This window comes from Vanessa atalanta, chromosome 6 (genome assembly GCF_905147765.1).
Source record: "Vanessa atalanta chromosome 6, ilVanAtal1.2, whole genome shotgun sequence".
NCBI lineage: Eukaryota > Metazoa > Arthropoda > Insecta > Lepidoptera > Nymphalidae > Vanessa > Vanessa atalanta.
In genome coordinates this window covers 7,035,388-7,051,449 of record NC_061876.1, presented here as the reverse complement: position 1 = coordinate 7,051,449, position 16,062 = coordinate 7,035,388, and the positions used below count along the sequence as shown (strand labels likewise).

Genomic DNA, 16,062 nt, shown 5'->3' with positions numbered 1-16,062 from the left:
ATTCGTTTTCTGTTTCAGAATTTATTACAATTACTCCTTCTAGGCCACTTAATGGATTTTGATGTTGTTTTCGTTAATAGAAATAGTGATAAACGAGGAAGATTTTTATGTATAAATTATTAATTACTGAAAAGAATTTATAATTGAAAAAATACATAATTTGTGATTTCTATCACAGGTTACAGTGTTTTCAGTTTCCATACTTTTGAAAGATTGTAGGGAAAGTTTTTGGATCTGATGTTTTGCATTAGGAGCCGTGCGATTGTTTTGTACACTATAACATTCGAATGAATACTTTATCGGACTAATACGATACGTATCGTATCGTATTAATACTAAAATATTATCGTGTTCAAATTATGTGTAACGAAAAAATCATTCTATAAGATAGAGGCGGTCAGATAACTTACTTTAACAATTCATTTTAAACTTAACATTTAAAATTATCCAAATTAGCTGTGATAAATTTTGATCTATTTTTCACAATAAAATTACGACTCAAACCAATTTTGATATTAATTATATTTTACATTTATAGGTAAGTTATAAATAATTATAACATTACAAAATTAATATTTTAACTTAATATAAGTCAGTATATTCATATTTATTCTTGCAAAGCGTAATGTGTTAAATAAATATTCTTGCAAAGCGGACTTCTCATTGCCTTTATTTTATTTTATTTGTACCCGTTCAAAAGTCTTTCTGCGTCAAAATGACAATGACATCCATGTGAATGTCAGAATAAATAGGTACACAGACTGACTCTTGTCAAAATTAAATCGTCGTTATTAAATTATTATTGCGCTCATGAAAATATATATACAAGTGTATTAATAATCAAACGAAATATAATAAAAATGTTTGCTTCCATTAAAACTTTTTTTAAATGGAGTCCCACAAAGAGCATCGAAAACAAAAATAAAACGTCATCTTTAATATTCGTTTTATTTGTAAATATCCTTGAAGATGTTTTATTTTGGAAAAAAATATGGTTAACTTTGTTATTCTTTTTATTTTTCAACGTGGTGTTTACGTAAGTATTGCCTTTTATTATACACATAATTTATTAAGTTATTTTAAATCCGAGATAACAAATATTTTTTTAAATCTTTTAGATCGTGTGTATGTCGACAGCTAAATATATTACAGTTTATTTCTGGACTTTGTATTTCAATTATAAGTATCGATGCGTTTGAGGCTTGGTTAAAATATAAACATCGCACTGCATGCCTGAAAAGACTAGTTTATCACGAAAACAAAAATATAAAATCAGTCGCCCTTAAAGTTCAAACTTCGATTGAAAATATGTGGACAGGTTTTATATATTTACGTGATAGAAATCATACTAAAGTAAGTTGAAGATACATCACCTTGCATTTCTCTAAGCTGAATACTAATACATTTTATGTTTTTAGGCTTTTTTGCTGCTTCAGATAATATTGACCATTATGATGATAATTGGAAAATATATCAGTGGATACACATTAGTATATCTGTTATGTACAGTAATTTTTTTCTTAAATAAACTTATACCTCCATTGGTAAATATCTTAAAAAAAATTCAACAAAATGCAGGTTTGTATATATAGATCTAATTTTCAAATAAAAGTGAGTTTCAAACAAGTATACAATATTATCTATTTTTAGAATCTGATTTTGAACTCGAAGGTCTTATCCCAGAAGAAACTGATGTGAATTTAGATTTGCTGTCTATTGAACCAGATCAAAAACCTATTAGGGATGAAAAACAAAGTCTAGGTACGTAAGATAACATAAGATAAGATTGCTTTATTACCTTAATAGACTCGAATGTATTTAAAAAATATTAATTATTTACATGATTTTGTGATATGTATCAGATTATTGGAAACCTGAAGATTTACCTTTTGAAGAAGCAAGTGACAGTTCTGACAATAGTAGTTCATTAGTAACTAATTTATCAATTGAAAAAATGAAAACCCTATCAAAAGATGTTGAGGTATCTGACTCTAGTGAAGATGAGTATATGCCACAAGGTAATAAAATGTATAATAGAGAAATATAATATTTACTGAATGATGGATATTAAAAATGTTCTTTATAACATACAGGCACATTCTAACTATACAGTTACATTTAGGATTGAAAATTTAACATAAATTTCAGCACAGCCGTCTGATCAGGTTCAATCTACCTTAGATGTACAACCAGTTGGAACCTGGAGTAATGCTGCCTTTAATGTTTTGTCTAATTTTGGAGGAGCTGTTGCTAATATGGTATACAGTACTCACGATGATAAGAAAAGGAAACGAGTTTCAAGTGTTGATTCATCAGATGGATTTGAAATAATTGACAAAACTGACTTACAGTAGACCATGTACTTAAAAGTAATAAAAACCATCAACAATTTAGTTTCACTAAATAATAGATTTACAGTAAAAGATGATAATTATAGCACTCTTTTTTTTTTTTTTGAAAAAAAATCAGTCATTTTTTAAAGCAAATAATAATGAAAGATCAATGTTATGATAATATTTTTAGTAAGGCTGATTGTTTTTTAATATATGTCATTTAATTAATGTATGATCAATAAAAATCAAACAATGTTATATTTTATAATACTGAAAAATAAAAAAAACTGCTTTAAGTATTTTTTTAATGTCACCAAAGTACCAATAAGAGATATAATGGGGATATGTTAAAAATTATTATTGTTGTTTAAGAATAAAAATTTAAAATGCCTATTATATTAGAAAATTATTTATTTACACCATTTTACAATGCAACTTAAACTTATTAATTTTTATAAACTAAACATTACCAAATGTATTGCCATCTAATCTAGACATTAATTCTTTATGATGTTTTTTTAAAGCTTTTAATCGGATACTGTTTATTGCATTTCTGGCAACAAGAGCTTCTAACATGGGCCGTGATACCTGAAATACAAAAAAAAGGAACATTAAATGGTGATTTTATGTCAAGTTATTTGCCATACAAACGCTAATATTAGTCAAAAAATACTATTAATTTTAAGCATTTTCTTAGTATTTTCTCTTTTGCAATTTTGAAAAAAAGGTGTCATGGTACATCCGTTTATTACAAACCCAAGGCTAAATTATTTATAAAAGATATCCTTACCTTCTCAACTATGTGACCTATAGCAATAGTCCTTACTGCTGCATTATGTTGTATATTAAGAATGTCATCTTTGTCGGTTTCTCCTGCTTCATTTTTAAATGCTTCCTCTTCTTCCTCTTTTAAAATTGTTGGCAATTGTGTCAAAATCTGAACATGAAAAGGAAAAACCCTTATGAAAATGTTAGATCAGGATATATTCTATGAACATATTATTTTAATCAAAGTATTGTCTACCTCCTACAAAATTCTACTGCATCAATTTAAATACCTAAAAGTATACACTATACTTTTCTTTTTTTTGCAGTATACTGTGGTGGATAGGCAAATGAACCTCCTAATTGTAAGTGGTCACCATTGCCACTGTCCAACAGACCTTGGGAACCTCCCTTACAAAAAAGGTATTCCTGTTTGGTTGAAGAATGGGTGGCACATACCCAGCCAGGCATGTAATATGACCACACTGGGTGCTGTAAAGCTGGCAAGTTTAGACATGATATAGGCACACTAGTAGCTAACTAGTTGCCATAATTGGTGCGTTTTTTGTTTAGAAGATGCTAGACTTTACAGTTAATTTGTTAAACATAGAATAAAAATATGTTTAGAATTTAAGAAACTTTTATGAGTCTAAAATTCATTATATTTATTATGAACATTCATGAGTGGAAATTTTTATCATCACTAATGCCAGGGTAAATAGTTTTATTGTTAAGATTACTACTAATAACTTTATAATGGTGATTTTTACATACCTCAAAATTATTCAAAGTCAGCGAGTCATTATTGTTTGTGATTTTTAACTCAATTTCTCTTCTACTTTGAGTTGAGCCTTCATTAATTGATTGAAAACAAGTTATTTGTACCTAGAAATGATTGGTTATTTTACTTAATATTGTGGAAAGAAATAAATATATAAACTGTTATCAAAATTGTACTTTAAAAAAAAAAAATATATATATACATGTATACATATGCTTATTCTAAAATACTTACTGAGGGGGCTTTAGCTGTTTGATCAGAGAGAAATGCAGCAAATATAATACCTACAAAACTAGAATCCATTCTTTGATACATAGATTGTGTAGAGAGATCTGAAATAGAGTAAAAAATATGATTATTATCATATTAAGTTTAGTTATATAATTATTAGCTCATTCATATGTTATGCAATATTTAAGTATGAAAAAACAAACAACAACATACACTATATAATAAAAAACTATATTAATTTATTTAATATGAATCATTTACAATGTATTTGACAATTAAAGAGACATACATTTTGAGAAATATATAACAACTTACCAACATGAGATGGCCAAACAGTTATATGTGGATGAGAATGGTACCATCCAACAACCCTTAGTGGTCGCCCCACTTCTGCTGCTAATTCCTCTGCTCTTAATGTAGCTCTCACAAGCTGCTCCTCAGATATTTCTACTCTATCAGGTTTTTTATCCAAACGTCTTAATATAACAGACGATACTATTGAAACCAATGTATTATTATTGTGAACCTGTAAATTAATGTAAATGTAAAAAAACGAAAAAAAATCAATTTGTATTTGGGATACAAGTAAAACTTTTTCAAAATTGTTTATTTAAATTTAAAAAACTACCAAATGTACCGAGCTAAGTACAGCTTAAAAATTTAGTAATTTAAATAAAAAATAAAAGAATTACTTCGCCAATAAGTAGTCCCATTATTTCTTCTTTTTCTGTTGACAGGGCATGTTGTACACATACTAATGCAACATCCGTAGATAATAAAACTTTTTTTAACATTTTGTTATTGAATATACTTAACTACTACTCAACTATATCAATTGACGTTTAAATGTACGACAATTATGAATAGGTTTTTTCAATAACTCTTATTCCTATAGTGTTTACAATAGTTATGAATAAGTTAAGTTTAGGACATAACTGACAGTAATGACAGTCACACTAGAGTTTTAAAATACGAATTCGGATAATGTTAACGAATCGATGAGCGAACAAATGATCACATATGTTAACTTTTGTATTATAATTGAACCGAAATGTGGAAATTACATAACAGTTTTTTTTTAATGTTTTATTTCCATTTTATCTACTAATTAAATTCAAATCAAATGTCAAAGAAATATTCTATTGTTTAAAATATAATGAGGTGTAACAAAAAAAATTATGTACTTGTATTTTTTATAAATATTCAAAATGTGGGATATGCTTAGAAACTCTTTTTTCTATTACTATAAAGCTGTGAAGGTGGACAAAACATAAGCAACCATTGAAAAATCTTTTCTATTGTCTCGGGTTATACTAATACAATTATCATTATAAAAGATAATTGTAAATATAAATCATAATAATATACTTGTTTTATAGGAATTGTAGTGAAACAGTTACAATAATGACGATTTATTGGGGAAATGCTGCTAGCACTCTTGCCATTATTTTATAATTGATTGATTAAAAGTAAATGATTCTTTATATTCGGTTAAAAAATTCTGCTAGTAAAAATAAGATCCTAGTATTTAGGAGCCTAGCGCTCCTATTTTTTTATTTGGCTTACTTCATACTAACATTATACATGTTATTTTTTAACCTTCACTGACCGACTTACATATAGTAAACGTTCCATTATTGTATCCGCAGTTTATTCAATCAGTGTTTTAGAGATGTTTAGCATAGTGTCGATACATAATATATATTTTTACGAAACATTTCGTCGTTCATTATGAATACATTTTATAAAATTATACTTATTCATAAAGATAGACGAGATTAAATTTTTCGATATTACCCAATCATGTCGGATAAAAACTATATCGCAAAGAATATACCATCACTACTTATATATCTTTTTAAAATTTTGGCATAGATAGTAGTTAACGTTAACGAATTATTTTATCTTATTTCAATGTGATTTATGAGTATGTAAGAAAGACAAATTTCAAACTTATTATTTTAAAAATGATATCGATTTACGTTCATTAAAAGTTACAAATACTTGGCATTGTGTGTGTCTCCCTATATTGAATTAGTGACAATGACAATCGTTGACAGCTTGTCGCTGGCTGATGATAGGGTGATACTGTACTATTTGACTTGCTATTGATAGAGGTGAATAGGTATTATCAATCTAACTTTACGATTACAAGATACCGCCCGTTTTTAAATTGATGTAGAAATAATATATGAATAAATCTTACCGATTTTCGTTTAAAGTTCAAATTTAATATTCTCAACCATTAATTGCATAGCATATTATGATTTTTATGTACACTACTAAATATATTCGTGTGTTGTGAATCGTGTGTGCGCAGAAGATATTGATAAAAACTCAGACGTATAGATTTTTTGTTCGCCTTCATTGTAACTCATAACTGGATACAACAGGAGCAAGAATATATTTTGGGACTGGTTTTGAAAATGTTACGGATTCGTGGATTACATATAATTAATCGATTAAATATACCTTCGACGCAACGTAAGATTTCATTACTTTTTACATTTATTTTAATACACGATTTCAAGCGTTGTAACAATTTACAATTACTCTTAATTTTAATTTGTGCTTCATATGTAGTGTGATATACTTTAACATATTTCTCTGTATGTCCGTATATTGTATATTTCGATCGATCAATATATTCCTCATTTTAAATATTTTTAAATTTCATTTAAATAATACTATTATAGGTATATAAAAATAATAAAAAAAGTACTTTTTAGTAGTAAAACGTTAGGTAGTCTGTCATCATGCCTCAAGATATTCCAGTACAAAAAAATATTTTTTACTATTTTTATGTTCTAGAATCAAGTTTCAGTGAAATTTCATTAAATATAAATCAGGAACATTAAGACTTTATTTTTCACATGGAGGACTAATGGTATGGCTACCTACCTCATGTCAAGATGACTAAGCCACATGGTGGATGTGAATGAATATCATAATATAATTTTGCCCTTTTTTATAAAAAAAAAGAAATATAAGTATTTTAATGTATTTTTGTAACACAAATTAAAATAACTTTCATGTAGGTTAAAAAAACAAATACAATTATGCGCATAGAAAGAAGACATTTAAATTAAAGTTCTTATTGTAAAAAAGTAATAAATTTAAATACTTGTAATTGGTAATTTAAATGACAACAAACAAATTAGTTTAAGTCATCCAATAATCTAATATTGGAGATTTATTTTATAATACTTTGTCAAACTTAGGAAATGTCTGTTATACAAATAAAAAATATTATTTTTAAATATTTACCTTTCTTATAAATTTCATTTTATTACTAGGTATATGAAAATATACCTAGTAATAAAAAGGTATATGAAAATTTAATTGCTTAAATAATTTATAAAAAAATACATTAAATTTTTTTTAACAAATAATTAAAAAACTAACAGACTGGTAAAGCCTGGTAGGATACTTTTATACCTGTGTACTAAAACGTCACATTTTTGTATATTGATGTTTATTACTTGTCCTTGTAAATTTAGTTTTGGGTATTTATAGCTTTTATAAGCTCCACCTATACATGAAAATAAAACTATATTTTAATGATTATTTTATTTTTGTGTATAAACTAAAAATAAGAATATTAGCTCTCGAAAAGAATGCCGATGCATATTTATAGGGCATTTATAAAACTTCCAGTAGTTCACAAGGCAAAGCCGCGTCTTTGCACTTTTAGCATGGTGAAGTGTTTGTGCGTATTTTTGGTGTAATTTATAGTATCTGATTATCAGTAAAAATCGTAAGTACTTATTATCACTAGTACTAGAACTGATAATCATTTGTAATTGTAAAGCTAGGCACGTGTTAACACGTTTTTATCTGTTATATAATTAAAGAATATATTAAATTAAATCTGTTGTTTAAAAAATATATTAAATGGATCGGTGCAGTTCAATATTCGATGATTTTCAATTTGTACACAAGTATATATTTCAAAAATACCTAAATATAGCTAAAATAAATATCGTATATAAGCTCGCGGTCAGCTGTCTTTAGCTATATCAGCCTGCGCAACGAATTTTTTAAATACTTCACCTTCTCAAGGTGAATTATTTAATGAAATGAACTACATTCGTTGAACCTGTGATTAAGTTTATAAATAGGATTTTTTTAATTAAATTGCTCAATTTAACGGATTATTTCGAAGTTAACAGGGCCTCTATCTGCGGTTCGCTCCTAGCCTAGATCAAAGACTGAGTTTAAAACGTCCAAAAATTGTTGAGACCTTAGTTATCATAGCAAACAATTAGAATGTTTTCAAAAGTAAAATAACATATTTTTGTATTTATTTATTGGTGTTTTTATAGATGTCAGAGGTATTTCAAAAGTATCTCAGATAGAACCGGAAAAACCAGAAATTAAAACGTCGATACCTGGTCCCAGGACGCAAGCCTTACTAAAAGAACTTTCAGCACTGCAGGTAAAGTATATAAAAATGTTATCAAATCTCATTTACTACGTATCCGTAAAAGTATTTACTACTTCATGAACCGTTAGCGTACACAATATTATTACATTACTAGTGTATGTATCTGACGGCATATCCCATCGGAAAACACTTCAACATTAGTATTTCACTTATTTCCATTTTTCTAACTTAAAATGTCGAACTTCTGAACACAAATATTCTTCCCCAATTTTAGCTCCTTAACGAATTTTTAGGGATGAATTGTCGTAAGCGCTTTAACGACTGAACTTTATTCATAAACGCAAGCCTAAATAGTGTTACATTTCATATTACAAACATTAAAAAAGGCGAATTTTGATACAATTTTTCATCCCCATTTTCATCCTCTGATGATGAATTTTCAATTACCATCTGTGTTTACCTCATGATCATAAGCTTATATACCAATTTGAATATTTCTAACATAAGAAATGATTTATTTCTGTCAACCAACAGTTGCGAAATGACAGGAATTCGTCACCTAAGGCCCTCAGAAAGTCCTAGGCGAACTAGATAAATATTGAAATATCCTCTCTTAGAACTCACTATCGTTTCATAAGAAGTTCTCATGAAAAATTTTCAATTTATCGAGGAATTCTCAGTTTTTTTTCGGATTTACTATGGTTGTCCAGTCAACCGTCAGGATGCCGGAGCTTTAAAATAATTATTATTTACGAAATTTATTTTAATTTATTAAAAATGAATTCATGTAATGTAGGGGGGCGTGCCTTCGTAATTGAATAGATCTATACCTATTTTGTTTTTTGCTATTTCATGATTTTCATTCTTGACGTTTTAATCAATTAGATTACCTATTTTCCTCATCTTATTGATTATTTCCTAATCGAATCTAATTTCTAACGGATTATGAAATAATCTAACTAATAATGTATATCAAATGACTAATCTCTACATAAATAAGATAAAGTTACCTTTCAGTTTACATACTGAACCAAAAATAATTATAATTTTTATTCTTTCTAGCAAGCTGACTCGGTTCAGTTGTTCGCTGATTATGATAAAAGCACTGGTAACTATTTTGTTGACGCCGACGGCAATGTCTTCCTGGATGCCTTCACGCAAATTTCGTCCGTACCAATTGGTTATAATCACCCTGAATTGTTAAAATGTTTTGACGATAAACATAATCTGGTCAGTTATATTACAAAGTGTTGATCTCAAAAACATATACATTTGGATTTTATAAAATATTTTATGAGTTTTATTTTTAACAGAGATCGCTTATCAACCGGCCGGCTCTGGGTGTTTTCCCATCATTAGATTGGCCCAAGAAATTAAACAATGTCTTAATGGCAGTAGCGCCTAAAGGCCTCAATGGTGTTTCGACGATGATGTGCGGTTCCTGTTCAAATGAAAATGCCTACAAGACTGTATTTATGTGGTACCGTAAAAGGGAACGAGGAGGAAAGATTGATTTTACTCAAGAGGAAATGGCGTCATGTATGGCTAACCAGCCACCGGGATCTCCTAATTTATCAATTTTATCATTTCAGGTATGTATGTACTGTTATTCTATTATGTGTAAGGTTCAAATAAATTACAATATTTTGTATATCATGTATTCTTAGTCAATGCTACACTTTCTGTTCAACAAGGCGTTGTATCGAGTAAGACTTTAGTATTTATAACAAGACAGAATCTATGTACATAAAATTTCAGTGTTATTGAAATAATTAATATTATTATAAAGAAAGAAATAAATAACGAAGCGAAAAATTAGTTCATCTTGAAATAAACTTTACGTCCATGCTCAAATTTTTCGTAATTCCCGACTCTCGAGTTGAAGCTGGTGTATTAATAGAACAAAGTTCGTCACCTTTATGATGTTTCGAATTCTTTATTGAATTACATTATTTAAAAAGACTATTTTTAAGAGAATATTTTTTGATTAATTGATTTTAATGGTGGTTACATCAACATTAATTTATAGACAAATTCTCAGCTCGTTTTAGTTTTTCGTGTTTTGATTTTATTTTGTTACTTCGCGGTAATAAGTACTTCAGATATCCCTGATATTATGGAGCTCCGTAACCTTAACCGAAACTATCGAATATCCGTAATAAAAATCTATCCGTAAGTGTAACCAAAAAAAATTAAGTATTATCATTTTGTTTTGCCTAGTGTTATACTTAAAGATAGTAAGTCATTGTATTTTAAGCTACAAGTTTTAGATTAATATCTTATAACTTATTTTAACAATTTTTATATAATGTAAGTAATATATGTAACCGAAACTCTCCGAAACAATCGGATAATCCGTAATAGTTTCGTATCCGTATCTGAAACCGCTAAAATATTTTTCATATATCCGTATTTATATCAAGATCCGAAATGACATATCAATAACATACTTGCTTTAGACATAGAAACTGTATAAGTTTTTCAGAAAATAGATGTTTCATTCAACATTGGAAAACTAACGTTCGCGTCACAATATGTTTACTATAAAATGATGTTTAGCCGCTTACACTATTGATTGTGTTTGTATAATCCACTTATATAATCATAAATAAATAACAAAGATGCGTCGAATCTGTATGAAACCCAAGATTACCCTTAATTTTTATACCTTTTAGTATCTACTAGTAGGTACGTCGTGTTAGTCTCGAGAGCGCACATACATACTATTCTTACGTGTTGCGTCGATCCACTTATCTTTAGCCGTATTTTATTAATTTGATCTTTTAACAGAAGATGTAACGGAAAAAGTTTCAGTACATAGTAGCAACCGCGCTTCGCTGCTTTACACGTTTCAGCTTGTTAATTTAGACCATTGATGTGACACGTATGAATAACATAATGTATTGCAAAAATTGAACACTATAATGGAACTTTATGAACACTTTAAAGCACTAGAAGATTTTTTTTTTGCTTTAATTTCGACAGTGATCATAAATAGTGTCAACACAATTTATTTATCGCGCGTATAATTGTGGACACACGATTTTTTTTTTATTAACAGTAGGTATATACGTGTTAACAAAATACATCACGTTTATTGCGTTTGTTTAAAGCCGCCATTGAGAATTACTACATAGACACGGAACCATTTCTATAGAAAAATACTTTATTTAAAATACCAGGATTTTTAATAACAAAACCAATACTCTTCTCACAGGATTGACTACTTTTTCAAATATTTTTTAAATTTTACAATGTTGCAATGAGACATTATTGTAGTTTCGTCTGAGGTATTAGGTACTTTGAAACCGATCGACTCGGACTGCGTAAGAAATTGGGCATTGTGCATTGAAGACATCTAATATATGTCGGTGAACTCGTGTTATTACGCTTTATGTATATCTGTATTGAAAATAGTGTATATGAGATATATAATGAGAATGAACGAAAAATTAACAAGATCAACTTTCCGATGTACTTATTAAAATTTATTCCAGAGACAAAATTTCTCTTACGTAAATGAGTCATTTCTTAAATTAAAAAAAAAATCTAAAATATATAATAAGAGATACAAATGTAATCAAATCAATTTTGAAAATTTAATAGAATATATTTATTTTAATTACAAAAACTGCCAACAGGGGAACTATGGAGTGTCCAGAAGATTCTCCTCATTCAAAACAGGTGGCGGCTTGCTTGTGAAATATTGAACTAAAATCAGTAATCAAAAACTCATATTTTATTTCACAGGGTGGATTTCATGGTCGCACGTTTGCAGCCCTAACGACCACGCGATCTAAGCCAATACATAAACTGGATTGTCCAGCCTTCGATTGGCCTCAGGCCCCTTTTCCGAGATACAAGTATCCTCTTGAGCAGAACCAGCGAGAAAATAAAAAAGAAGATGATAAGTAAGTCAAATTAGATACTGTTAAATTTGTCTATGGTATAATTAATTAGTACTTTATAGTATATTGTATGACCTTCATATTTTTATAGCCGCAGAATATAAAAAGCATAGTTTATAAAAACTGTTAATATTTGCAATCACTAGTCGATTTGAATCTGCTTATTCTTTTTTTCAATATGGTATGTGCTTAAGGTAAATTATATTTAGAATATTTTTATTTAGTAGGTACTAGCCGCCCGATTCAATTTGGCTCGGATAGGAAAAAAATTATTATCCCGTATATATTTTTTGTTAACGAGATTTAAACATTCGGAACCTATCTATTTGCGGGTATTGTGTTAAAGCCTACAATACGCCCTGCGTAATTTTTCATACGTTTATTGAAATTTTTTGCAATACTTAGTCTTTTTTGGAAAAACTCGGTCATACATTATTTTCTAAATTTAACTATTTATAAAATAATTTATATATTTTAATGGATTTCTGACAGTTTTCATATAATAAATAAGTTGTTTTTTTATACTTTATACATTACTATAATATCTTCTGCACAGATGTTTGATGATTCAATTCATTAAAAGTAATGACTGGATTTGGTACAAAGGTTACAGTTATAGTTAAAGTTTTTTATTAAAAAAGTGAAAAATTTAGATTTTTATTCAAATCTTTCAACGCTCAGTTCTTGTATATTTAAATAATACCGTTGAATATGTCTGTTCCATATTGTAATTAATAAATATTAATTCTCATGTAAATAACATCAACATTATTTGTTTTTATGATAATACAAATATATGATATGGAATTGCATTGAATGACAACAAGCCTTTTGTTTAAGTTATTTGCATTAGTAAAGGTTAGGCGTTTGATAAACATTAACTGTGACGAACATTAAAATAATATTTTTAGCGCTATTTTATTATATGTTGGTATTGTCGTTAATATTAGATCCATATTAACTAAATTTCTGATATATAATGATAATGAATACTTATTTAAACATTATAATTTGTGTTTTTTTATTAATATTCCGCCTCCAGTATTCTTTTTATTTTTGCAATAATTTTAAAATCATAATTGTAAAATTATTTTATTTAATGTTGTTATTTTACAGATGCTTAGAACAGGTCGCTGATGCTATTGAACAATATAAGAAGAAAGGGAATCCTGTCGCTGGACTAATAGTGGAGCCGATTCAGTCTGAAGGGGGTGATCATGAGGCATCGCCTGAGTTTTTCCAAAGACTACAAAAGCTATGCAAAGAGGTTTGTATCTAAATAGTACCTTTTGTCTGCGGCCTTGTTTGCTATTTGTTAATTAGAAATAGAAACTGATATCAATGAAAGGCAAATTAAAGTTAAAAATCACAATTTACATTTGCCTTCATTTACTAAAAATTATTACAACATGAATTTATTTTGCGCCGAACGCGAACATTTCTTTTGGTTATTTGATGTGAACACGTTCCCGGACAAAATATGTAATGCTATTTGTATTATTCAAATATCATATATAATTTTGCAGAATGGAGTTGCATATATTATTGATGAAGTTCAAACCGGTTGTGGACCAACTGGTAAGATGTGGTGCTACGAACATTTTGACCTACCCTCTCCCCCTGATGTGCTAACGTTCAGCAAGAAAATGTTGACTGGTGGATTTTACTTCAATGTTGAAAACAAGTCAGTAATCTCAGGCTGTGCATTTAGATATTTTCTTATCACCACGCTAATTTAATAAAAAGAAAATTTTAATTAGTTTAAAAGATTATAATTTTTATTAATTATTTATAACTATCACATAATTATTATTATTATTATTATCACAGAACTCTTACGTCATAGTAATTTATAGTTCAAGATCATGTAGGTTAATACTATACTGTAACAATGTTTAGTTTATTGATATGGTCGTTTTATTTATTATTTGTAACACAGTATTAGTTGACATAATATTATTGAGGAAAATGGTAAAATATAAGCATATTGAAATTATTTTGAGCGTATTCCTCAAGAATATAAGTTTGCATTTAATAATACTTTTGTTTCGTTTTGTTGTTCGGAATCTTTTTTATTAATATAAAATGAATATTTTTTTCATTTAAGATATATTACAAAAATATTTATTCGAATAATAAACAACATGTACTCAAATAAATAAACAAAACAGCTTAACAGGACAATGTTAAGAATGTAATATAATAGTAAAAAGTAGTCAATTTGTCTATGCTTAAATCCTTGTCGTTGATTAGTAGTATGTATATATTTCAAGTATTTTTGTTATTTAATTTCAGACCATCTCAACCATACAGAGTATTCAATACTTGGATGGGGGATCCCGGAAAGTTGATTTTGTTGGAAAAGGTCTTGGAAGTAATTAAAAATGAAAAACTGATTTCTCTTGTAAATGAAAGTGGAAAAGTTTTAAAAAAAGGTTTGCATGAGTTGGAGCATGAATTTCCGAATCTAATCAACAGTGTGCGAGGACGGGGCACGTTTTTATCCTTCAATTCCCCCACTACGAAATGTAGGGATCAAATTAATTCTGATTTGAAGAAGAATGGTGAGTAAACAAGCTACATATTTGTAAACAATTTTAGAAGAATTAAAGAAGAATAATTACATTTAATAATTAATAAATTTTATTTTGTTTATTACTTTGATTTTATTTTGATTACTTTGATACTATTTGCATAACAAATTAAATATCACAAAATAATAGTTATTCATGTTACTATTATACATTATACCTTAATTATACATTGCACCAGCCATACATAATTGTTTTACACATTACGTTAAATTGTTTTTAAATTTATTTGTAGGTGTACTAGGTGGTGTCTGCGGAGAAAATACCATACGTCTTAGACCAGCACTTATCTTCCAGAAGAAGCATGCTGAAATATATATAGATATTTTACGAAAAACTTTAAAAGAAATGTAAAACATTTCTTCAGAGAAGTCTTCTTTATCTTTAATAGTTATGTCATTTATTTTTTGTGATTATCTACAGTATTATTTTATATTTACGCGCTACTATTTGTATTTATAAGACTTTTTGAAGTGCCATATTCATTAAGTTAAATATTTTATTAAGATATATATTTTTCACTTTTATTTATATCTGTATATGTTTGCTTTATATTAAATGATAATTATAAGGTGATTATAAAATCACGTGCCTCAAAAAAAGTCTTCCAATTATAGAATTTCACGATGACTAGTACTATACTACTTATAAAAAGTTTTAATCTTTATGGTATTTAATAAAATTATAGACGAATTTATTGTTTTTTAATTTTATTCTCTGTATACCTAATTAAATTATAATATTTTTTATTAATCTATCACAAATGGTGACACAGTTCTATTTACAATTTATATACGTGTCGCAGCCGACTGGTTATATTAGCCTTCTAATTAACACCTGGAAAAAATTTTTGTAAGGCATTTCGGATTCACGGTGTGACAAATAGTAAAGAGGCATGAAATACAAGTAGTATACATCTAGTACCGTAGATGTGTGCGACAAACAATGCGCCAGTACGCCATCACTCGCACTCAATCAATTTCAGATTAGAACACCATATAATTTACTCGGCAATATTGCTTTTGCTGCCTTTATTTATTAAAACGAATATTAAACTAATACATGA

At 28.0% G+C, this 16,062-nt stretch overlaps 3 protein-coding genes across 3 annotated transcripts; 2 read left to right on the top strand and 1 right to left on the bottom strand.

Annotated features, from left to right (window-relative positions):
- The first annotated feature begins 1,174 nt into the window (after positions 1–1,174).
- LOC125064725 lies at positions 1,175–2,273 on the top strand. Its single transcript, XM_047671911.1, has 5 exons — positions 1,175–1,353; positions 1,419–1,578; positions 1,651–1,761; positions 1,863–2,018; positions 2,154–2,273. The coding sequence occupies exons 1-5, from the start codon at positions 1,309–1,311 to the stop codon at positions 2,159–2,161; spliced, it is 480 nt and encodes a 159-aa protein (XP_047527867.1). The 5' UTR covers positions 1,175–1,308; the 3' UTR covers positions 2,162–2,273.
- Positions 2,274–2,740: 467 nt separating this feature from the next.
- LOC125064643 (lys-63-specific deubiquitinase BRCC36-like) lies at positions 2,741–5,065 on the bottom strand. The gene is made up of 6 exons (XM_047671799.1): positions 4,803–5,065; positions 4,426–4,636; positions 4,114–4,211; positions 3,873–3,983; positions 3,124–3,270; positions 2,741–2,921 (listed from the first exon to the last, which is right to left on the bottom strand). The coding sequence occupies exons 1-6, from the start codon at positions 4,902–4,904 to the stop codon at positions 2,793–2,795; spliced, it is 798 nt and encodes a 265-aa protein (XP_047527755.1). The 5' UTR covers positions 4,905–5,065; the 3' UTR covers positions 2,741–2,792.
- A 1,131-nt stretch (positions 5,066–6,196) lies between these two features.
- LOC125064891 (4-aminobutyrate aminotransferase, mitochondrial) lies at positions 6,197–15,656 on the top strand. The gene is made up of 9 exons (XM_047672197.1): positions 6,197–6,594; positions 8,436–8,548; positions 9,560–9,727; positions 9,811–10,089; positions 12,248–12,408; positions 13,522–13,672; positions 13,932–14,089; positions 14,701–14,969; positions 15,232–15,656. The coding sequence occupies exons 1-9, from the start codon at positions 6,537–6,539 to the stop codon at positions 15,348–15,350; spliced, it is 1,476 nt and encodes a 491-aa protein (XP_047528153.1). The 5' UTR covers positions 6,197–6,536; the 3' UTR covers positions 15,351–15,656.
- The last annotated feature ends 406 nt before the right edge of the window (positions 15,657–16,062 follow it).